The following is a 23,908-nucleotide window of genomic DNA, read 5'->3' on the forward strand; positions in this document are numbered from 1 at the left end:
AGCAGCTAACACCTTCACATTTTCACTTTTCTCCTTTCTTTACTCAAGAAGGCCATCTAAGTGTTTCTTTATCCTCTTTATTAGTTTACACCCTTAACATACCCATTACCCCTTTATTTCACTTGGACTGTTATAACAGCCATCTAGCTCTTCACCGCCTGACCCAGTGCTCTGCCTCATTCCCCTTCAGTTCAGTTCAGTTCAGTCGCTCAGTCATGTCAGATTCTTTGCGACCCCATGAATCGCAGCATGCCAGGCCTCCCTGTCCATCACCAACACCCAGAGTTCACTCAGACTCACGTCCATCGAGTCAGTGATGCCATCCAGCCATCTCGTCCTCTGTCGTCCCCTTCTCCTCCTGCCCTCAATCCCTCCCAGCATCAGAGTCTTTTCCAATGAGTCAACTCTTTGCATGAGGTGGCCAAAGTACTAGAGTTCCAGCTTTAGCATCATGCCTTCCAAAGAAATCCCAGGGCTGATCTGCTTCAGAATGGACTGGTTGGATCTCCTTGCAGTCCAAGGGACTCTCAAGAGTCTTCTCCAATACCACAGTTCAAAAGCATCAATTCTTCGGCGCTCAGCCTTCTTCACAGTCCAACTCTCACATCCATACATGACCACAGGAAAAACCATAGCCTTGACTAGACAGACCTTAGTCGGCAAAGTAATGTCTCTGCTTTTGAATATGCTATCTAGGTTGGTCATAACTTTTCTTCCAAGGAGTAAGCGTCTTTTAATTTCATGGCTGCAATCACTATCTGCAGTGATTTTGGAGCCCCCAAAAATAAAGTCTGACACTGTTCCCCGATCTATTTCCCATGAAATGATGGGACTGGATGCCATGATCTTTGTTTTCTGAATGTTGAGCTTTAAGCCAACTTTTTCACTCTCCATTTTCACTTTCATCAAGAGGCTTTTTAGTTCCTCTTCACTTTCTGCCATAAGGGTGGTGTCAAATGCATATCTGACGTTACTGATATTTCTCCCAGCAATCTTGATTCCAGCTTGTGTTTCTTCCAGTCCAGCGTTTCTCATGATGCACTCTGCATAGAAGTTAAATAAGCAGGGTGACAATATACAGCCTTGACGCACTCCTTTTCCTATTTGGAACCAGTCTGTTCTTCCATGTCCAGTTCTAAGTGTTGCTTCCTGACCTGCATACAGATTTCTCAAGAGGCAGGTCAGGTGGTCTGGTATTCCCATCTCTTTCAGAATTTTCCACAGTTTATTGTAATCCACACAGTCAAAGGCTTTGGCATAGTCAATAAAGTAGAAATAGATGTCTTTCTGGAACTCTCTTGCTTTTTTGATGATCCAGCAGATGTTGGCAATTTGATCTCTGGTTCGTCTGCCTTTTCTAAAACCAGCTTGAACTTCTGGAAGTTCACGGCTCACGTATTGCTGAAGCCTGACTTGGAGAATTTTGAGCATTAGTTTATGAGCGTGTGAGATGAGTACAATTGTGCAGTAGTTTGAGCATTCTTTGGCATTGCCTTTCTTTGGAACTGGAATGAAAACTGACCTTTTCCAGTCCTGTGGCTACTGCTGAGTTTTCCAAATTTGCTGGCATATTGAGTTCAGCACTTTCACAGCATCATCTTTCAGGATTTGAAACAGCTCAACTGTAATTCCATCACCTCCACTAGCTTTGTTCGTTGCAATGCTTTCCAAGGCCCACTTGACTTCACATCCCAGGATGTCTGGCTCTAGATGAGTGATCACACCATCATGATTATCTGGGTTGTGAAGATCTTTTTTGTACAGTTCTTCTGTGTATTCTTGCCACCTCTTCTTAATATCTTCTGCTTCTGTTAGGTCCATACCATTTCTGTCCTTTATCGAGCCCATCTTTGCATGAAATGTTCCCTTGGTATCTCTAATTTTCTTGAAGAGATCTCTAGTCTTTCCCATTCTGTTCTTTTCCTGTATTTCTTTGCATTGATCACTGAAGAAGGCTTTCTTATCTCTTCTTGCCTTTCTCTAGAACTCTTCATTCAGATGCTTATATCTTTCCTTTTCTCCTTTGCTTTTCACCTCTCTTCTTTTCACAGCTATTTGTAAGGCCTCCCCAGACAGCCATTTTGCTTTTTTGCATTTCTTTTCCATGGGGATGGTCTTGATCCCTGTGTCCTGTACAATGTCACGAACCTCCATCCATAGTTCATCAGGCAGTCTATGAGATCTAGTCCCTTAAATCTATTTCTCACTTCCACTGTATAATCATAAGGGATTTGATTTAGGTCATACCTGAATGGTCTAGTGGTTTTCCCTACTTTCTTCAATTTGAGTCTGAATTGGTAATAAGGAGTTCATGATCTGAGCCACAGTCAGCTCCTGGTCTTGTTTTTGTTGACTGTATAGAGCTTCTCCATCTTTGGCTGCAAAGAATATAATCAATCTGATTTCAGTGTTGATCATCTGGTGATGTCCATGTGTAGAGTCTTCTCTTGTGTTGTTGGAAGAGAGTGTTTGCTATGACCAGTGCATTTTCTTGACAAAACTCTATTAGTTTTTGCCCTGCTTCATTCCTCATTCCAAGGCCAAATTTGCCTGTTACTCCAGTTGTTTCTTGACTTCCTACTTTTGCATTCCAGTCCCCTACAATGAAAAGGACATCTTTTTGGGGTGTCAGTTCTAAAAGGTCTTGTAGATTTTTATAAAACCGTTCAACTTCAGTTTCTTCAGCATTACTGGTTGGGGCATAGACTTGGATTACTGTGATATTGAATGGTTTGCCTTGGAGACGAACAGAGATCATTCTGTCATTTTTGAGATTGCATCCAAGTACTGCATTTTGGACTCTTTTGTTGACCACGATGGCTACTCCATTTCTTCTGAGGGATTCCTGCCCGCAGTAGTAGATATAATGGTCATCTGAGTTAAATTCACCTATGCCAGTCCAATTTTAGTTCGCTGATTCCTAGAATGTCGACATTCACTCTTGCCATCTTCTGTTTGACCACTTGCAATGTGCCTTGATTCATGGACCTGACATTCCAGGTTCCTATGCAATATTGCTCTTTACAGCATCGGACCTTGCTTCTATCACCAGTCATATCCACAGCTGGGTATTGTTTTTGCTTTGGCTTCATCCCTTCATTCTTTCTGGAGTTATTTCTCCACTGATCTCCAGTAGCATATTGGGCACCTACTGACCTGGGGAGTTCCTCTTTCAGTATCCTACCATTTTGCCTTTTCATACTGTTCATGGAGTTCTCAAGGCAAGAATACTGAAGTGGTGTGCCATTCCCTTCTCCAGTGGACCACATTCTGTCAGATCTCTCCACCATGACCCACCCATCTTGGGTACCCCACAGGCATGGCTTGGTTTCATTGAATTAGACAAGGCAGTGGTCCTAGTGTGATTAGATTGACTAGTTTTCTGTGAGTATGTTTTCAGTGTGTCTGCCCCCGATGCCCTCTTGCAACACCTACCATCTTACTTGGGTTTCTCTTACCTTGGGCATGGGGTATCTCTTCACGGCTGCTCTAGCAAAACACAGCCACTCTCCTTACCTTGGACAAGGGGTATCTCCTCACTGCCGCCCTTCCTGACCTTCAGTGTTGGATAACTCCTCTAGGCCCTCCTGTGCCTGCACAGCCACCGCTCCTCGGGTTGCTCCTCTCGGGCACCGCCCCTGGCCTTGGGCACGGGGTGGCTTCTCCCGGCCGCCCCTGACCTTGGACGGGGCGTCTCCTCCCGGCCACCACTGACCTCAGACGTGGGGTAGCACCTCTCGGCCACCGCCCCTGGCCTCGGACGTGGGGTAGCTCCTCTTGGCCGTGGCCCCTGACCTCATTCCCCTTATTCCAGCCTAATTTCATGCCCTCTTGTCTCCTAACCACGTTGTTTCCCTACCCCTGGCTTTTCTTCCTCCATATCGTCTTCCACATTCCCAAAAAGTATTTTCCTAAAGCATAGATACTGCCTTGTTAGACTTCTCTCAAAATGCCTTTAGTGGCCTTTCACATTCTTGAGAATAAAAATCAGGAGTGCTATCTTTCAGCTATGTCCTGTTACTCCTCTCCAAGCACAGCTTGTACTTGGCACACTCCCTGTACTGTGCTTCTATTGCCAGTTCTGTTTTTATATTTTTCTCCTCTTTCTATTATCATGATGAACACATTGCATTTACATAATACGTTTTATGGTTTACATGGCACCACCATGATAATAGCTAGCTTTTCTTGAGCATCTGTTGTATGTTGTACGTGCATATACCCTCTAAGGTAGAGATTGCCCACTTCACATTGTGGCTCCGAGAAGTTTAATGACTTGACCGAGGTTGCACAGCTAGTAAGTTTCAGAGCCAGAAGTAGAATTCACGACTGCATGGCTCGGAATGCTGCGGCTTTTCCATCCTGCTGTGCATGCTGCTCTCCACCTCCAGCCACCTTGTGACATGGGCAAAACCCAGAGCATGGCTGTTTTACAGATGAGTTTAAGTGATTAGCCCAAGTGAAATAGTTCACTTGAGATGTCTTTCAGTTCAGTTCAGTTCAGTCGCTCAGTCGTGTCCGACCCTTTGCGACCCCGTGAATCGCAGCACGCCAGGCCTCCCTGTCCATCACCAACTCCCGGAGTTCACTCAGATTCATGTCCATCGAGTCAGTGATGCCATCCAGCCATCTCGTCCTCTGTCATCCCCTTCTCCTCTTGCCCCCAATCCCTCCCAGCATTAGAATCTTTTCCAATGAGTCAACTCTTCACATGAGGTGGCCAAAGTACTGCAATTTCAGCTTTAGCATCATTCCTTCCAAAGAAATCCCAGGACTGATCTCCTTCAAAATGGACTGGTTGGATCTCCTTGCAGTCCAAGGGACTCTCAAGAGTCTTCTTCAATACCACAGTTCAAAAGCATCAATTCTTCAGCGCTCAGACTTCACACTCCAACTCTCACATCTATAATGACTACTGGAAAAGCCATAGCCTTGACTAGACAGACCTTAGTTGGCAAAGTAATGTCTCTGCTTTTGAATATGCTATCTAGGTTGGTCATAACTTTTCTTCCAAGGAGATGTCTTTGGAAATGTCTAAACCTCTGATGGACATCAAAGAATGTAAAGCGAGGATCTATTGGTTTTATTTATTTATTTATTTATTTTATTATTGGTTTTAATTTTGTATAACAACTTGATTTAAGTTAAGGAAATAATAATACATACAGAGAGATACAGGGAACAACCACTGATACAGTCCCTTGAACAGCATGAGTTTGAATTGTGCAGATCCAGTCTTATGCACCCTTTTTAAGTAGCAAATACTACAGTACTACATGATCTGCTCTGATACTTGGTTTAATCCATGGGTGTGAACTGCAGATACAGAGGAACCACATATACAGAGAGCGAGCTGTAAGTTAAATACAGATTTTCAATTGTGAAGAGGGTCTATGCTAAAGAATAAGCTAAATTATCAAAGGATGGATTATTGGCTTGTAACATGTGCCATACTAATCTCCTGAGAGTTGCAGAAGAAGCCATGTCTGGTGGGCCCCTTGTAGAGTGAGTCGCCCCTCGTGTTCAGCTCCCCTTCTCCTAGTGGTCAGTAGTCCTTAGATGCTACCTGGTCCGTGAGTCTTGCTCACCACAGTACAGTTAATCACAATTGTCTTCATAGTATAGGATTTTACGTAGTTATAATCTTAAAGACATCATTTTGAATTTTATAAGAATCTACATTGCCACATAGTCATTGTTATTACGGTGGCAATTACATTTCAGTGAACATGTATTTGATGTTGTTTCAGAGTGTCTTCCAGACATATCTGGCTTTTCCCAGCCCATTCTCAAGGAACTAACTTTAACCTGAATAGATTTTACACTATATACTTACAAAGGAAAACTCTTGCGGGGATATGGAGGGGTGGAAAAAGAATGATTCATTTTTAAAAGTGCCTAAAACAGATTAGGAAACCAAAACTGACCCATGGATGGGATTTTAGGTAACATCCACAGCCAGTTCCATGGATATGAAAAAAATCAACGGATGAACTATCCAAGATTTATTTTTCTCAAACTACCTATTATTGCAAATACCTGAAATTTTTTATGAGCTTTTTTTCACTTATAGACTGAATCATTGTATATGTGACACATTTAGTATTGCTCCATTATTCTACACAAGAAACACACTGAATTTCATAAAATCCAACTCTCCACCAAGGACTACGTGCATTTTTAGCAGTTTGTTTGCTCACCAATAGCAGCATTTGATGACTTGCTTCTGGGAATAAATCACTGCCTTGTCATAGGTAAAGATGTCTTTTGTGACTGCTGATTTATTTTTGTTACTTATTGTTGCCGTCTTGTGATACAGTGGATCACATCTTTAAGTTCTTGGGTCACGTATGTTCTTTTCAGCCTCTTTACTATATTCTGTCCAAGGTGTATATTGGTGTTTGCCCCTGGGGTCTGTGAAACATTTGCTCTGGAATCACTTAGAATACTTCTTAAAGTACAGATTTCTGACTTTTCCTAAAATCTGTTAAATCAGAATTTCTGGGGGTGAGGCCATAACCTTGTTTTACCCCACCCCCATCAGTCTTCTAAAATTTTAAGCTCATTGGTTTAGATGATACAGGGATAGATCATACTGGGAATTTCTTCATGTTCTGTTTGAGGTTATCTTTACCCTAAAAAAGAGCAGAAAGGAAACTAGGCTGTCTGCCTTCATAGTGGACTCATGTATAATATTATCACAACCTCCTGTTAGGAAAAAAATGAAAGGGAATAAAAGTTATATGAAGTTTAGTATTAAATACTAAAAATGGTAATTTTTATTATTAGTATTAAATAATGAAAATATTTTCCATTTCAAATCAGAAAAATGTATACCTGATGAGAAGTACTTCTGATTTATAAGTTACCAAAGTTACTAGAGTCCATAATAATCGGCCCACAGCCCCACACCTGGCTTCTGGCTTCCTAAAACACAGTGGAAGTGAAGCGGCTGCTTCTGATGCTACAGCCTGGAGGAGTCGGCAAAGAGGTGGGTCTGCTCTGATGGGAGGAGGGAAGACAGCGCAGGCAGCTGGAGGCGGGAGAGCTCCGCGAAACAGGCGAGCCCTTGTCAGTCAGGGGCCAGGGTTTCTGTGGCTGAGCTGACATTTGCCCTATTTGTTGGAAACAAACTCCACTTCTCAGATTATTCCCCACCTTAGAAGGAGCCAGGAGCCCAGTGCAGCCACGACAGAAGGCATAAGCGGTTCTTCCCTTCAGTCAAATAATATTTATTGAGCTCTCTTGTCAGGTCCAACAGCGCAGCTGGCAGTCCTCTTCCTGAGCGCAGAGACTCTGCAGGTGTCCTCATACCCCGCGAGGGAAGCCTCCAGTGCCTCCTCTTCTCTGTTCAGAATCCCCGACACAGAAAGGGCTCTTTCCTCTTTTTAAAGTACCTGGTTTGAATGGGTCCAGTCAATGCAGAAAGATTCAGGGGTTTAATGGCATCAGTCCAGAGTGTATCCCATTACTGTGATTTTGATTAGCCAACTCTCTGTTTTCAGACATGCTTCCTCCTTTTTGCTGTTTTAAACTTCACTCATTCAACAGTTATTTATTGACTGTCTATGTGTAAGGGCCATGTACTAGTCCAAGTTTTTAGGATATATCAGTGCAAAACTGACAAAAATCCCTGCCCTTGTGGACCTTGTATTTTGTGTGGGGAAGAAAGAGTATAAGCATTGTAAGTAATTCTATACTATATAGAAGAGAATGACGGAAGGGAGAATCAGAAATCCAGCTTTTATTTAGGGCTAGTAATGTTAATTAGAGTTCTGAACTGAGGAGGTCAAAGACAGGCAACTTAGGAAGACGACAGCCAGGAAAAAGGTTGAGAAGCAAAACCGGCCCATGTGGGTCTCAGGGGGAACAGAACTGAGGCATAGGAAACGCTCAGGACAAAGGCCCTAAGGTAGGAGTGTGACCAGCTGGGAGGGACAGCAAGCAGGCTGTGTGGCTGGAGGGGAGGCAGAGCAGAGTAACAGAAGAGGCAGCAGGGAGGGCCTTGCATGACCTTGTCGGCCAGCATGAGACTTGGCCTCTGGTTATGAATGAGGACCCACGGGAGAGTCCTGAGCGGAGGACTGGGTCGCTGCCACTGCTAAGTTGAAAATAGATTGTGCTGGGTGGTGGAGAGGGTCGGGGGTTCACGTTGCACAAGGATGGAAACAGGAAGACCCCTTATGAGATTTCTACAGTAGTCCAGTCAGTTGGCAGCTTTTCCTTCTTTGAGCTCATTATGGCATCATAGAATAAGTGCTTTCCACCTCCAGCCACCTTGTGATATGAGCAAAACCCAGAGCATGCCTGTTTTACAGATGAGTTTAAGTGATTAGCCCAAGTGAAATAGTTCACTTGAGATGTCTTCAGTTCAGTTCAGTCGCTCAGTCGTGTCCAACTCTTTGCAACCCCATGAATCGCAGCACGCCAGGCCTCTCTCTCCATCACCAACTCCCGGAGTTCACTCAGACTCATGTCCATCGAGTCGGTGATGCCATCCAGCCATCTCATCCTCTGTTGTCCCCTTTTCCTCCTGCCCCCAATCCCTCCCAGCATCAGTCTTTTCCAGTGAGTCAACTCTTCACATGAGGTGACCAAAGTATTGGAGTTACAGCTTTAGCATCATTCTTTCCAAAAAACACCCAGGGCTGATCTCCTTTAGGATGGACTGGTTGGATCTCCTTGCAGTCCAAGAGACTCTCAAGAGTCTTCTCCAACACCACAGTTCAAAAGCAGCAATTCTTCGGTGCTCAGCTTTCTTCACAGTCCAACTCTCACATCCAAATGTGGCCACTGGAAAAACCATAGCCTTGACTAGATGGACCTTTGTTGGCAAAGTAATGTCTCTGCTTTTGAATATGCTATCTAGGTTGGTCATAACTTTCCTTCCAAGGAATAAGTGTCTTTTAATTTCATGGCTGCAATCACCATCTGCAGTGATTTTGGAGCCCCTCAAAATCAAGTCTGACACTGTTTCCACTGTTTCTCCATCTATTTCCCATGAAGTGATGGGACCAGATGCCATGATCTTCGTTTTCTGAATGTTGAGCTTTAAGCCAACTTTTTCACTCTCCTCTTTCACTTTCATCAAGAGGCTCTTTAGTTCCCCTTCACTTTCTACCATAAGGGTGGTATCATCTGCATATCTGAGGTTATTGATATTTCTCCCAGCAATCTTGATTCCAGCTTGTGCTTCTTCCAGTCCAGCGTTTCTCATGATGTACTCTGCAAAGAAGTTAAATAAGCAGGGTGACAATATACAGCCTTGACGTACTCCTTTTCCTATTTGGAACCAGTCTGTTGTTTCATGTCCAGTTCTAACTGTTGCTTCCTGACCTGCATACAGGTTTCTCAAGAGGCAGGTCAGGTGGTCTGGTATTCCCATCTCTCAGAATTTTCCACAGTCTATTGTGATCCACACAGTCAAAGCCTTTGGCATAGTCATATATATATATATATATATATGTATGTATATAGTAGTTAATTTTTTTTTCCCTACATTTTTACTATAGTGTCTTTTGTGAATGTTCTCTTTTTTGACTTTGCCTGTTTATTTACTGGATCTTAATGTTTTTAACAATTTGTATAATATCCATATTTTCAGATGCAAAATTTGGATCCTGAAGGCTGGATTCGTGTGTAAATAGATTTGCTCCCATTCAGAAATCTAAACCTGAGCCCTGAAAATATTTATGCTGAGCTAATGTGGAATGCATGGGTTAGCTGTACTAATTTTCCTGGATTGAGGCAGGACTAGCTGTAGGACTATCCTTATTATGCTCCCTTATTGCTGCTTTTTGTTCTCTGTTAAAAGTAAAAAATGAGGGGAGGAATGGAGAGTAAAAATGAAAAGTTAAATTTTTTAAAGTTAATACCTTAAATGAAAAATGGATAGAATAGTACAACCAGTACAGTTTTAAAAGATATGTTGGAAGAATGACAAACAATGAGTTTATCCAATTAAAGCAGCTAAAATTGGATGGCAGGTATCTATCTGTGGCCCTCAACTAGAAGAATGTGGCAGTTGGCAAGATCGGGGATTACTGTCCTAAAGCTTGGGCTCTCCCCACGTGGGGAGTAGAACATGAAGACTAGGATTCGGGCCAGAATCTCCTGGGTTGGTCTCATTGCTGTGCACAAGTAGGCAAAAACAACTCAGCCCACATAAAACTGTAAGTAGGCTTTGCTGTTCTTCCCTGTCTAAGCCAACAGCAAGGCGGACAAAGCCCCGTGTTCAGGGCCCTTCCTGTGCCGGAAATGCCTCTAGGCGAGTGAATGGTGCGGGCACATGTGGAGCAGAACCCGGATGTTAACTCCAAGACTGATGCCCTTTCCCCTGTATCTCTTTTCTTCTGAGCTCTTTCTTATCCTCCAAGTTTAGCTCAGATGTTGCTTTTCCTGTGAAACCTTTCCTACCCTTGCCGTTGCGACCGATCATTTTCTCCTCAGGAAGAAGAGTATAGCACTATTGATTTATTCCTCCATTACAGGATTTCAGTCAGTCTGGCTTACATTAATATTAGAATCGTTCGTACTGCCTCTATTGCTGGATTATACTCACCAAGAGTGGAGACTGTGTCGTGACAATTTTAGCATTTTTTTTCATACAGTAACAATTCATGTCGGTTGTATTAAACTGATAAGCATCCTGTGAGGAAGACAGATACTCTTTCTCTCTCTCTCTCTCTTTTTTTTCTCTTTTGCTTATTACATTAACTGAAGTTTAGAGGTTCGTGGAAATCATCTGAACTTAGTGTCCTATTATAGCATAGAAAGCATTTTGAGGGTGTCTCTCTGCTCTATTCCAACGCCAGATTTTTGAAATATAAGAATCTGTTCCTTTTAGGTATCTCCGAAAGAGGAGATTTAACATATCTAGCCTACATACCTGGAGAAGGAAATGGCACCCCACTCCAGTACTCTTGCCTGGAAAACCCCATGGGCAGAGGAGCCTGGTGGGCTGCAGTCCATGGGGTTCCTACGAGTCGGACATGACTGAGTGACTTCACTTTCACTTTTCACTTTCCTGCATTGGAGAAGGAAATGGCAACCCACTCCCGTGTTCTTGCCTGGAGAATCCCAGGGACGGGGAGCCTGGTGGGCTGCCGTCTATGGGGTCACACAGAGTCGGACACGACTGAAGCGACTTAGCAGCGACAGCAGCAGCAGCCTACATACCAGTGCTTTTGTTGTTGTTGTTACTTTATATTGGAATATAGTTGATTTACAATGTTGTGTTAGTTTCTTTTGTACAATGTAATGAATCCACTATGCATATATCCACTTGTTTTTAGATTTTCCCACATAGACCATTACAGAGTCTTAAGTCAAGTTGCTTGTGGTATACAGTAGGTCCTTATTAATTATCTATTTTATATATAGTAACGTATATATGTCAATCCCAGTCTCCCAGTGTAATCCCTCCTGCTCTCCCCCTCTACATACCAGTGCTTTTAATTTAACTTTATTTTTAATGTGTATGAACCTGATCAACTGTATTCAGAAAACTCCTCATAAATCTTAAGGCATAAACTTAAGTATTAAATTTTATTTTTTTCTTCAAGCAGAATAATTCTTGCTTCCTAAAATTTTTTCATCAGTGATATTTTTCTCAAAAATCTTTCTATCTTATTGGGAGTTTTTTGTTTGCTTGCTATAGAGCCCTCAAGTGAAAACAGTAAACATCTCTCTAGTGTTTAAAAAAGAAAAAATTCACTTTTTATGCATTCCATATACTTTTTACCACAGCCTAGAATATTTTGTGCTTTCTGAAACAATAATTAGCATTATTCATCTTCATGTTCCCAAGTGAATCTAAATGATATTGAGAAAGTAAGATTTTCTGGGCAGGATCTTATCTATTATTAGTATTTAAAGCATCTTGAGAGTTCTTACATGAGATTTCTCTAATGCCCCAGGGAAAAAAGTTCAACGTAACATAAAAACAGTACCTTAATTGTGAAAATACAAAGGCTGATCATCACATGTTTACTGCTGCTTTTTTTTTTAGTGGAGTATGAGGCAAAAATAAACATGGAATACATCAAAATAAAAATAGGCTCAGGGCTCAAAGGCCAAAATTCTTGTCCCAGAGTGGCTTCTTACATGAATTTTGGTTTACTTATTGATAATAATTTTCATATTGGAAACTTGACTTTCCGAGCTTAAAAGCAGACGTAATATATTTTTATTTTCAGATTAGGAATACTGTAAGAATACCGTAAGAAGCACCGTGATGGAAAACCTGAATAATCTCAAAAGAGTGGTAAAACAAATAAGATTAATATGCAGTGAGAAATGAGAAAAAGGAATGCGGATCTAATATAAATAGTTCAGTGAATCTAATATAAATATTTCAGTGGATAACTTCTTATTAAAAAAAATAAAACAAACATAAAACTCCACTTAACTCTAAACTACTGTATTTCAGGGAATATTTTCTCACAGAAAAGTTAGCTGTTCCTACTCTTCCCATAATATCAGATTTCCCTCCTCTGATTTCTCCTTTTCTTTCATTTTTGAAAACAATTTAAAATTCAATTTATTCATGAATACTTCAGAAGTTCTTGGTAGGCTTTCAAACCATAATTTGATTTTTACCAACATCCATCCCAGCCTTAATTCTTCTTCCCCTCAAAACAAGTCTTATAAATGCAGTTTACAGTAGTGTTAATATTATCTGTAGAACATACCTAACTGCTTATGAACAGATTTTCTGTAATTCAGAAATGTGCCAAAAGCACAATAGGCATAGACTGTAGGTTGCTTTTATAAATCTGACGAAGGATTTGGAATACAGAATATTTTGAACTGAAAAAAGTCTTGCCTGTGAGTTGAGACAAAGTGGGCCCAGAGAGGTTACTTGCTAAAGCCACCCAGCCATGGAGAGTGGAAGACAGGCCTGAACCTAGATCTTCTGAAGCCGCGCCTGTTGTGGTTTCGCTTCTGGTTTTTGTCATGCTTTTCTGTGTACTTTGCAGACTTTAGAGTTGAAAGGTAATCTTTGACCTTTTCCTGTGGTATGCACTGAAAAATAATGTGTGACTATGGAAATGAAAATATTGTCAACTGAAAAAAAAAAAGCACAATGCGAGAGTTGTGAGTTAAGTTTTACTGGAGGCAAAATGAGGACTGTATCCCAGGAGACAGCATCTCAAATAGCTCTGAGAAACTCCTCCAGAGAGGAACGGGGAAGGTCAGCATTATATATGATCTTAGTGAAGGAGGGTACGTGCAGTCAGGCACACAGTAGAGCCTTGCTGGTAATCACAAGGAGCAAATGTCACAACTGATGCTTTCAGTGTTTTTCTGGTATGAGAGGATACACGGGTTCAGCTCAAGAAATCTCCTCCTGGACTCAACAGAGTTAGAACTTATGGTTAGAACTTGCAAGTGAACTTATGGTTGCCGGAGTTGGGGGAGGAAGGCAGGGTGAGAAGGGGGAATTAGGAAGTTTGGTGTGAACATGTACCTACTGCTAGATTTAAAACGGATAACCAACAGAAACCTATTATACAGCTCACGGAACTCTGCTCAGTGTTATGTGCCAGCCTGGATGGGAGGGGAGTTGGGGAGAGAATGGATACATGTATGTGTCTGGCTGAGTCCCTTCGCTATTCACCTGAAACTATCCCAACATTGTTAATTGGCTATACACCAACACAAAATAAAAAGTTCAAAAAATATGAAAAATAAAAGCTGATTGCTGTTTGAGCTGAAAGCTAAAAGAAAAAAGAAATCATCTCCTGAAAATAACTATCTGAAGACCTATTCTGTCATTTTTTTCCCCCAGAGCACAGAAGTTCTCATTCTTTTTTTAAAAAAATTTATTTTTATTATTTTTTTTAATACCAAAATCATTTTGTATTGGGGTATAGCCATTTAACAATGTGATAGTTTCAGGTGAACAGTGAAGGAACTCAGCCATACATATACATGTTTCCATTCTCCCCCAAACCCCTGTCCCATCCAGGCTGGCACAGAACATTGAGCAGAGTTCCATGTGCTGTTCAATAGGTCCTTGTTGGTCATCCATTTTAAATATAGCAGTGTGTACATGACCTTCCCAAAGTCCTGAACTATCCCTTCGCTCCAGCAAACATGAGTTTGTTTTCTAAGTCTGTGAGTCTCTGTTTTGTACGTACATTCATTTGTATCATTTCTTTTTAGAGTCCACATATAAGGGATGTCATATGATATTTCTGCTTCTTTGTCTGCCCTGCTTCACTCAGTATGACACTCTAGGTCCATCCATGTTGTGGCAAATGGCCTTGTTTCCAAACGCCTCATTCTTGACCTCCATCCTGAACTCCTTTCATGGGGTGTTGAAGGTCAGCAGCTGCAGCGGCTCACGATTTAATCTTTATAGAGGTCGATGGCAAGTGCAATTTGTAATTGGCAATATACATCAATTTGCACTTCTTTAGTGTCAATTTTTTCCCAATTAATAGCTCTTTAAAATGTTTATGCTTATAATACAAAACAGTATTCTTTATATGGAGATTTCTTTTTTGTAATTGAACTTTGGGGTAGGCTCTCAAACCATAGTTTGATTTTTTTTTCCACTGCCCAGTCTGATAATATTTCTTGTAATATGGCTTAACGTTTTAAATTGAAAAATAGTACTTCTGATTGACTTATAGAAACTTTGCATGGGTGGGGGGCAAAATTATGTCTAATTTTTGTATGCACATCTGACAATATGCTTTTTGTTCATCTTTGATGTGTTTTTCTCTGTGACTCCCAACATCCTGTGCTGGGAACAGGAGAAAGATGAATGAAAATCTGTGGCTGTTCTCCCCTTAATGCTCCCATTAGACAGTGAAAGTGTGGATCCATCTTAAGTTTTTCATGATGTGTTACTATGTTGAACAAGTAGGAGGAACACAAACCAACCATGCTGTTAAAAATACATCTTTTGGCTCGCATCTGTTTGCATAGATGGTTTCCCATGGTATGAAACAAAAAGTGCAACAAATTAGGGTTGCCACTCCTTAGTGCTTTTTTCCAAAGTGCATTGAATGAAAGATTTAAAACAGAGATGGAATTCCAAAGAAAACAGGTGGCGTGAGAGCTGGACTTGATGTTGGCCAGATCCTCTGTAGCACAGATTCACTCTCTCGAAGCAACTGTCTGTCCCATGAAAGCTTTTTGGAACTGATTACAAGGAACATGATGTATGATGAGTGTTGAGAGTTGACCTCATGGTTGGACACTTTGGGAGGACTGTGAGAAAGGATTATTTGCTGATAGGTACATGTACATGAAAAGTTATCCACTTTATAATGTAATTTTGAGTTAGATTAGTGCTTATTTCTTTGGAAAAGGAGGTACATTTTATACTCAGATGGCATTTGGCTTTCTACCTTTGTTTCTCCCCTAGGAGGGGTGATCTAACTGGCAAACATGATTACACTTAACTATGCGTCTGTGAGTATGGTTAAGGTGATGCCTCTTGAAAAGCGGGTGAAACAATGAGTCTTTGTTTATTTTCTTCACAAACTGAAATATGGCAAATACTTTACATAGGACATAAATCTTTGATGACAGGATCAGTCTAAAAATTATGTTCCCAAGAAGATAGTTCACAAAAACAATTCTCTTTCTGTAATTTGTGAAAATAGGAGTACAACAACTTCACATACAAAGAAATAAGGTTATCATCAGATGCATTTTGGGGTGTCACTTTGGCTTTTTACTGTCACCGAGAGTCTGGTCATTAACACCAAAGTTGTGACAGCATCATAAGAAGATGTAATTACTTTATTACAATTGATAATTAATAGACCATCTGGCAACCTGCTTTGCATTTCACTTGGGATTAATTAGTTAATTTCAGATCATAAAGAGGCTTTCCCCTACTATTCTCATTAGTCTTATGAACTAATATGTTATGTTTTTACATTTTGAAATTTATTTATTAATTTTTTCAGTTCTAGTATTTGACTTTTTCAATTTTTATTTTATATTGGAGTCCTATGAAAAACATAGGAGATACAAAGGAATGCATGATTTAAAGGGAAAATAAACTAATATACTTAACTGCCTAAAAAATACCAACTATGGAGAACCGTAAAGATTTTAACCTACAACTGTCGAGGAACATAATCCTGGAAGTGCCGATAGAGTGGGTTTCTCAGGCGTGAAATTCTCCAGGCCAGAATACTGGAGTGGGTAGCTGTTCTCTTCTCCAGGGGATCTTCCCAACCCAGGGATCAAACCCAGGTCTACCCACGTTGCAGGTGGATTCTTTACCAGCTGAGCCACAAGGGAAGCCCAAGAATACTGGAGTGGGTGCTGCTGCTGCTGCTAAGTCACTTCAGTTGTGTCTGACTCTGTGTGACCCCATAGTTCAGCAGCCTACCAGGCTCCGCGTCCCTGGGATTAGCCTATCCCATTTTCAGCTGATCTTCACGACCCAGGAATTAAACCGTGGTTTCCTGCACTGCAGGCAGATTCTTTACCAACTGAGCCATCAGGTAAGCTCTGTCAGGGGTGAGTTTGTTGAATTTGAGGTGGCAGCATATGACAATATTGAACTCATTTTTCTGTTCCCAGGTAAAAGGTTAAGTCTGGAGGTGACCAGAGCTACTGTGGTCTAATGACCACTTAGTCATAGTTGGTCAATCCTAGGTGAGCAGCTTACTCTTTCCCTTGACTGGACCCACAGTCCAAATTGATTCATTCAAGACCCAAGGCTAAGCTGAGCCAATCCAGATCCTTTCTTAGAGACTTGGAATTGAGACCCAGACGCTGGAGCCTTGTCTCCGTGGTCTCTGTGCTGAAAGAGATGTAAATTCAGTCTGCACAAAGGAAAATGAAATGGACACAGAAAGAAAACAAAATAGGCAAAAGAAGAAAAGGTCACATCTTTTGAGTCCCTATTCTCAGGGCTTCCTAAGGCACAGCTTCATTCTTGCCTGGGATCCTTCAGGATCTTTTACACTTTTATACTGATTCAGTTTCGGTTTCTGTTACTTGCAGAAAGCCACGTGCAGACGATGCTCCTAAGAAGCCGCATGCAGACGATAATTGCAGGCATTTGGAGTGAATGAACCCCCTGAAGAAACGGGAAGAAACCAGGAAGAGAGCGGTGAAGGTGCAGCGGCAAGAGCAAAGCCAACGTGGTTGTGGGTGCCCGGAGCCAGGGCAGGGCTGGAGGGGCAGGTGGGCAAAAACGCCGGACGCCAGGGCGGTCGAGGCGAGCGGGAGGAGGAGAGTCTGTTCACCTCAGTTTTTCATTTTAACTGAGGCTTTTAATTAAAAGTCAAGTTTTTCAAGTTACCACGAGTGGGTAACTTTAAAGCTGTCTGTCATTCTCGAGAGATTATTGTTGTTGTTTTGTCTCCCAGTCACGTCTGACTCTTCTGTGACCCCATGGACATGTCTGACTCTTTTGTGACCCCGTGGACTGTGGCCCGCTCCTCTGTCCGTGGGATTTCCCAGGCAAGAATACTGGAGTGGGTTGCCATTCCTTCTCCAGGGGATCTTCCCGACCCAGGGATTGAACCTGAGTCTCCTGCATTGGCAGGCAGGTTCTTTACCACTGAGCCCCCAGGGAAGCCCTCTCAACAGATTACCTGTAATGAAACCTCTAGGTTAAAACCTATTTTGAGGCTCAGCATGACTATTTCCTTCTTTAGAAGTTTCCCTAGCACACGTGTTGAATATGTACATATTTAGTTTAGAATTGTTGGGAAAATGGGTTGACTGCATTATATCTAAGTTGGTTATGGTTTAAAATGATATGATCTTTAATGGCAAGGTTACTGATTATGGCTGAGTTACTTTATTGTGACCACTATAACAGGCAGGGGAAGACAGGGTATTTCAGGCTATTTCAGGAGGAATAGAATGGAGACCCTCACAAAACAGAGCAGCTCCTGATCAGAAGTCCTTGTGATCTGGAAGAATGATGTGATCAGAGACAGGCTTCTCTGGGAATCAAGAAAGACCCAGAATAGGCCCATTGAGTATATCGGAGCTTTTGGCACCTGAGAAACATAGCAGCGAGAGAGTCTACCTTTTAAACATTGAAACTTGACTTAGAAAGAAGAGTGAATCCCCTTATAAAGGGAAGGCTGAGCGATGATCCACATAAGCACACTGAGAAACATACAATACCTCTCTTTTAACTCCTTTTGCTTTTTGTGTTACTGTGTGGTTCCATGTCTTTGTGTTTGACCAGGAAATTAATTGATGTGTTTTGAAGTGTGTGTGTGTTAGGATCATTAGTAGGTTTTTGCTTGCCCACATTTACATTCCTACAGGCCTCAATCACTGCCTTTTCCACTAGCCAAAAAAAGGCACACACAAGCCTTCTCGAATCACTGAGTGATGGCCTAGAGGGAAAAAAAAAAAAAAAATCAAAGATCTCCACTAATAGTTCCAGAGGTATCTCAGGTGCCTTTGAGTCTTAGCCCTGTCAGAAGAGAGAAAATGCAATCTTGGATTTCCCTGTCACACATCTGGGACCTATTTGCACAGAAGACAGAGGCACACAGCCTTTAAGTGCTTATGAAAAATACGAGTTACTGTAGGAACTGCATGTCTCCTCCTGACTGGCATCAATCAGGATAAAAGACCTCATTGCCTTGATCCCCAGCTTCTTTATCTCTTGCTTTGGGTCCCTAGATTAGGTATAAAGAAAACTCCCAAAATCTTCTGCCAAAGAAGTAATGGGTGTGTATTTACCCACTTCCAGGCAGATGAAAAGCTGATACTGTCCTGGCATTGGCCCTCCTGTTATCATTTGGGTTTTTGATTGCATATGGCCTGTGCTTGTCAGCACTCATGCTAAGGATGTGACCATGAGCTTGTCACCTAAAAAGCTAAGTAGTTACCAGATTGAGAATTGTTTAAAGAAGTAACTGGAAGCACTGGAAGTTTTTAGCATCTGACATAGGTGATGTGGCCTCTCAAATGATAATTTAAAAAATTAGCAGTGGAGGAAAGTGCTTCCTGACTAGTTAGCTAAAGGAAAACTCAACACAAAGTAGCATCTGTTATGATCACAACTAGGTAAAATGTATGCATGTGTCCAAACAGAGCTCATTTCTTTGTATGTTTTTTATGTAGACAAACTGAGGGAGGTAATTTATTAGAGTGGTGGGCATCTGGATGATTCTTTTACAATTCTTGTTGATGTTATAATACTTGGAGTGTAATGAATTTAAAGTAATCATAATTAGCGGATTTGTGGCAAGTGATGGTTTTTTGCTTGAACGACAATAGAAACACCTGGAATGACAATAAAAGCATCTTAACCTAACCCATGCACATAATCACTGAATCAAAGAGTGGCCGGACTCCAGATTCTTATGAGCCGAGTAGTTGTATGGGGTGATGGAGAGGGAGGCCTCCCGTCCCAGGAAGGGAGCTCAGAAAGGGTAGTAAGATCATTTAAGTGAGCTTTCATTCTTCACAAAGGAAGGCCAATAGCTCAGCTCTGAAGCTGGGCTGTACAGAAGTTACACCAGTCACTCTGAGTTCATGGCTAGTTAAGAGGAAAAAAAAAAAAAAGTCAATTTCTTCTGGGAAACAGTCTGTGAAGCTAAACAATAGGGATGGTCTAGTGATGATAAATTGTGCATAGAAAATTGACCAGAGGAAAACAGAATTTTTTCTTGACAGGAGATGCATCTAGCTTACTGGAGGTCTCTGTGTACTGCAAAAGCAATTAGAATTAGAGTCCTTGAGAGATGGCCAACTCAGCTAGAAAGCAGGAAGTTTCACTTCCCTCAACTTGATGATGGAGATGAAAGTACAGAAACCTGTCTGTCTCCAGTGAGCATTTGTTTTTGCATATTAAACTTTAAGAAGACACAGTAATAACCCCTGAAATCACAGAGGCTCTAGCTTAGTAGATTCAGATAGCTTTAACGATACACAATGTATGTTGAAATGTTTAGATCTAAATTTAATCTGTGACAAAAGCACAAACTTGGGGTTGAATTCCACTTTTTACTATCTGCGTGATCTTGGGCAACATCTTGCTTAGACTCTCTGAGTCGCAACAAAATGAGAATAAGAATATTCTCATAGAGACCATTGTGTTATATTGAATGAAACTTGCTCAAGGTAATTTAAGAAGAAAGGAGAAATAATTGTAAGGATTCAGACTGTCTCTTGAACCTCTAAGAACAGGAAGTGTGGCAGATCTCATAAGCAAGTGAATCCAGGAACTGAAATACAGCCAGGCACCAATGTGACTTCTGAGTCAGTCAGTCTCTCCTAAGGCCAAGCAGTCTTCATCTGCCTCATTTCTCATTCTCCCCAAAGACTTGCAGATGGATCCAACATGGCCTCTCCATCAGACATTTATCGGTTCTGATGTTCAACAGAGACTAACTTGGTTTATCTGTATCCAACTGAGAATTCCTAACAATATGAATTTAATTGGCACAGCCTACCTGTGGTCAAATGTTTGGCTCTGGCCAAGTCCACCGTGAGTGGTGGATCAGGATTTTGTCATATGAAAGCCAACCCCTCCCTGAAATATGATGATACGCAGGTGAGAGTAAAGAGAAAATGATAGGCATCTCTAGAAATGAAACTTGACTTCCTAGGGACAATATGAGGGTCAAACGAAGTACTGTATGTGAAGGATACGGAACAGCTCCTGACAAGCAGCTCTGTAAATGGAGTCTGGCAAGGGCCATAAAATCTCCTCCACCTAATCTTTGAAGTCATATTTTGCTGTGCCTGTCATTAAAGAAGGAAGCTCACAGAATCATTAATTATGTGAAATCCATGAGAAGTTTCTTTTGTGGTCAAAGTGGCCAAATATGAGAAGAAGCTGCCTGAGCAGCTGATTTTATTGTGATCAGGTTCTTCCAAGCTGGTGAATGGTCACATCCCTGTTCCCATCTCTGTGGTCTCATTTGAGTTTCCTATGTATGTTTACTGAAAGTAGATGGTAACTTGAAAAGCTACCTAGCAAAATGATTAAGTTATTTGGATACTTTCCATGAGTTTATGTAAAAGACATGTGACCACTGACTAAATATATTTTTGTTAAATTGCTTTCTCCTCCTGTGTTGGTTTTGATGAGATTAGAGAGCATCAGAGGCAAGACACTGGGCCCAAATGAAAGATCCTGCTTTAACATTGAAATGGTATTTACCTTTCACAGGCACCTCTTCTCTGATTCTGGGAAAATAGCCTCCACATAGAAAGAAGCAGTGAGTTCCCCAAGTAGCCAAGCTCAGCTGAAACACAAGCTCCTCCCCGAAATGTGCTATTTCATTCCTGCTTAAATCAGGTTGTCTATTTTTAGAATTTAAATATCCCCTTTAATTAAAGAAACATTATGAAATGAGGATGAATGTGCTTTTTCTTCTGCACCTGCAGCCGTCCTGTTGTCCAGAGGTGGTGCTATTTATAAAAGAAAAATTATCCCAATAAACTTGAGTTCTGTACTTGATATTGTATACTAGAGAAATTTTTGAAAAATTCAAAAACCCAGATGCACAGAATAGTTTCTCTTTGAGATGATTCGAATTTATTGTACCAATTTAAAGCAATGCCTTTCCTTGCTGCACTGTCAGGATTTAAAAAACCAAAAATTATAATTAAATATACAAAAAAGTTAACTTTTCTCTAAAAGATTTTTGTTAACGATTCCATACTTTAGGAAGACACTACCTAATACATTACCTTCTTTTCTTACTTGTAGCTTTCAGACTTTACCTTTCAGGGCTAAATTCTGCTTTAGTCTAAGGTCAGTATTTATTTCAGAAGGAAGGGCACCAGTGCAGTTGTCAGAAATGTCTCAAAGAAAACCACGATGTGTACAAGTTATGAGATGTACATCTGGCGCATGTCAGTGAAGTGGCTATAGCTCCCTCTGGTTTTAGGCTGAAGAATTTGGGGGAGAAGTCCAGTCGTCACCTGGCTAAGGATCACATAAGAAACCTGCATTTTTCCGCAATGGATCCAATCCACTTTGGTGCAAATTTCCTAAAGTTGCCCCCAGATAGCCTTCATAAGAGGGCTTCCTTGGTGGTTCAGTGAAAAAATCTGCCAGCAATGTGGGAGACTCAGGTTTGATCCCTGGGTCAGGAAGATCCCCTGGAGAAGGGAATGGCAACCCACTCCAGTATTCTTGTCTGGAGAATCCCATGGACAGAGGAACTTGATGGGCTATATAGTCCATGGGGTCAAAAGAGTCAGACATTACTGAGGGACTTTCACAACCTTCATAAGAAGGACTTGGCGGTCCCTCCACTGCTAGGGAGTAGAGATGATATGGTTGTGAATACATCATATCAGTCCTGACAGGTCCTGGATTGCATGAACATCGTGGAAAATGTCAGAGGGACCCTGGTTATTAAATGGATGGTACTGGATAGAGATAAAGTGAAGGTACCAGACCTTAATCCTGATGCTGTAGGACCCTGCTCTGGGCCTATTATAAGGGCCCTACCCTCTTATGAACTCAAAGTTCTTTCCTGAGTCTGACCTGTTATACCCAGCAGCCTTTTTACATCTCCATCTGGAAAATGTACAAACCTTCACCATATCCAAAAATTGAACATATGGTTTTTCCTTCCAAAACTTTACATATTTCATTGGTGAATGGGTTCCAGCCTCCATCCTCTTGCCTCAGCCAGAAATCAAGGTGCTGCTCTTCACAATTCCTCTTGCATTTGCCTCCATATCCAATTTCACTTAGTCAAGTCAATTCTGCATCCCAGTAAATCTTTGACTTTGTGGTTGGCAGCCCTCTTGAGTTCCTTTTAAAGTCCATCCTTTATAATATTTTCTTCTTTCAATGGAAGTGATGATTAGTTTCCTAAAAGTGGGCCATTAAAAAAAAATACAAATGAATTTTCCATAAGAAAAACAGCAGCATTAGAGGTATACTTTCAAGTGGATAGAATAGTTATGCTGAAGTAATGTGAGCTTAAAAAAATATGAATATATAAAATGTTTTTCCGTGAAAAAAAAAAATGTTAATGACGATGACCAAATAAGCCACTGATTTAAACTCATGCTTCCTCAAGTGCTAATGTGCTCACAAATCATCTGGTTGTTGTTGTTCAGCTGCTATGTCATATCTGACTCTTTGTGACCCCATGGACTGCAGCGCACCAGGCTTCCCTGCCATTCACTATCTCCTGGAGTTTGCTCAAACTTATCCATTGAGCCAGTGATGCCATCCAACCATCTCATCCTCTGTCACCCCCTCCTCTTCCTGTCCTCAATCTTTCCCAGCATCATGGTCTTTTCCAATTAGCCAGCTCTTTGCATCAGGTGGCCAAAGTATTGGAGCTTCAGCTTTAGCATCAGTCCTTCCAATATTCAGGGTTGATTTCCTTTAGGACTGACTGGTTTGATCTCCTTGAGGTCCAAAGGACTCTCAAGAGTCTTCTCCAGCACCACCATTTGAAAGCATCAGTTATTCAGTGCTCAGCCTTCTTTATGGTCTAACTCTCACATCTCTACATGACTACTGGAAAAGCCATAACTACGACTACGGGCCTTGGTCAACAAAGTGATGTGTGTTTTTTAATACGTTGTGTCGGTTTGTCATAGCTTTTCTTCCAAGGAGCAAGCATCTTAACTTCATGGCTTCGGTCACTGTCTGCAGCAATTCTGGAGCCCAAGAAAGTAAAGTCTGTCACTGTTTGTACTTTTCCCCCACCTATTTGCCATGAAGAGATGGGACTGGATGCCATAATCTTCATTTTTTGAATGTTGAGTTTTAAGCTAGCTTTTTCACTCTCCTCTTTCATGCTCCTCAAGAGACTCTAGTTCCTCTTCACTTTCTTTCATTAGAGTAGTATCATCTGCTTATCTGAGGTTGTTGATATTTCTCCCAGCAATCTTGATTACTGCTTGTGATTCATCCAGCCCAGCATTTTGCATGATGTATTCTGCATATAAGTTAAATAAGCAAGGTGAC

General features: G+C 41.3%; 1 protein-coding gene across 1 annotated transcript in view; it reads left to right on the forward strand.

Moving 5' to 3' along the window:
* PPA2 (pyrophosphatase (inorganic) 2) overlaps positions 1-17,222 on the forward strand; it is a 115,417-nt gene extending 98,195 nt beyond the window's left edge. Inside the window, exon 11 of the mRNA XM_018049246.1 lies at positions 16,984-17,222. Coding sequence (XP_017904735.1) covers positions 16,984-17,010 — 27 coding nt within the window. The 3' untranslated portion in view covers positions 17,011-17,222. The remainder of the gene's footprint in view (positions 1-16,983) is intronic.

Source organism: Capra hircus, chromosome 6, assembly GCF_001704415.2.
Source record: "Capra hircus breed San Clemente chromosome 6, ASM170441v1, whole genome shotgun sequence".
Lineage (NCBI taxonomy): Eukaryota > Metazoa > Chordata > Mammalia > Artiodactyla > Bovidae > Capra > Capra hircus.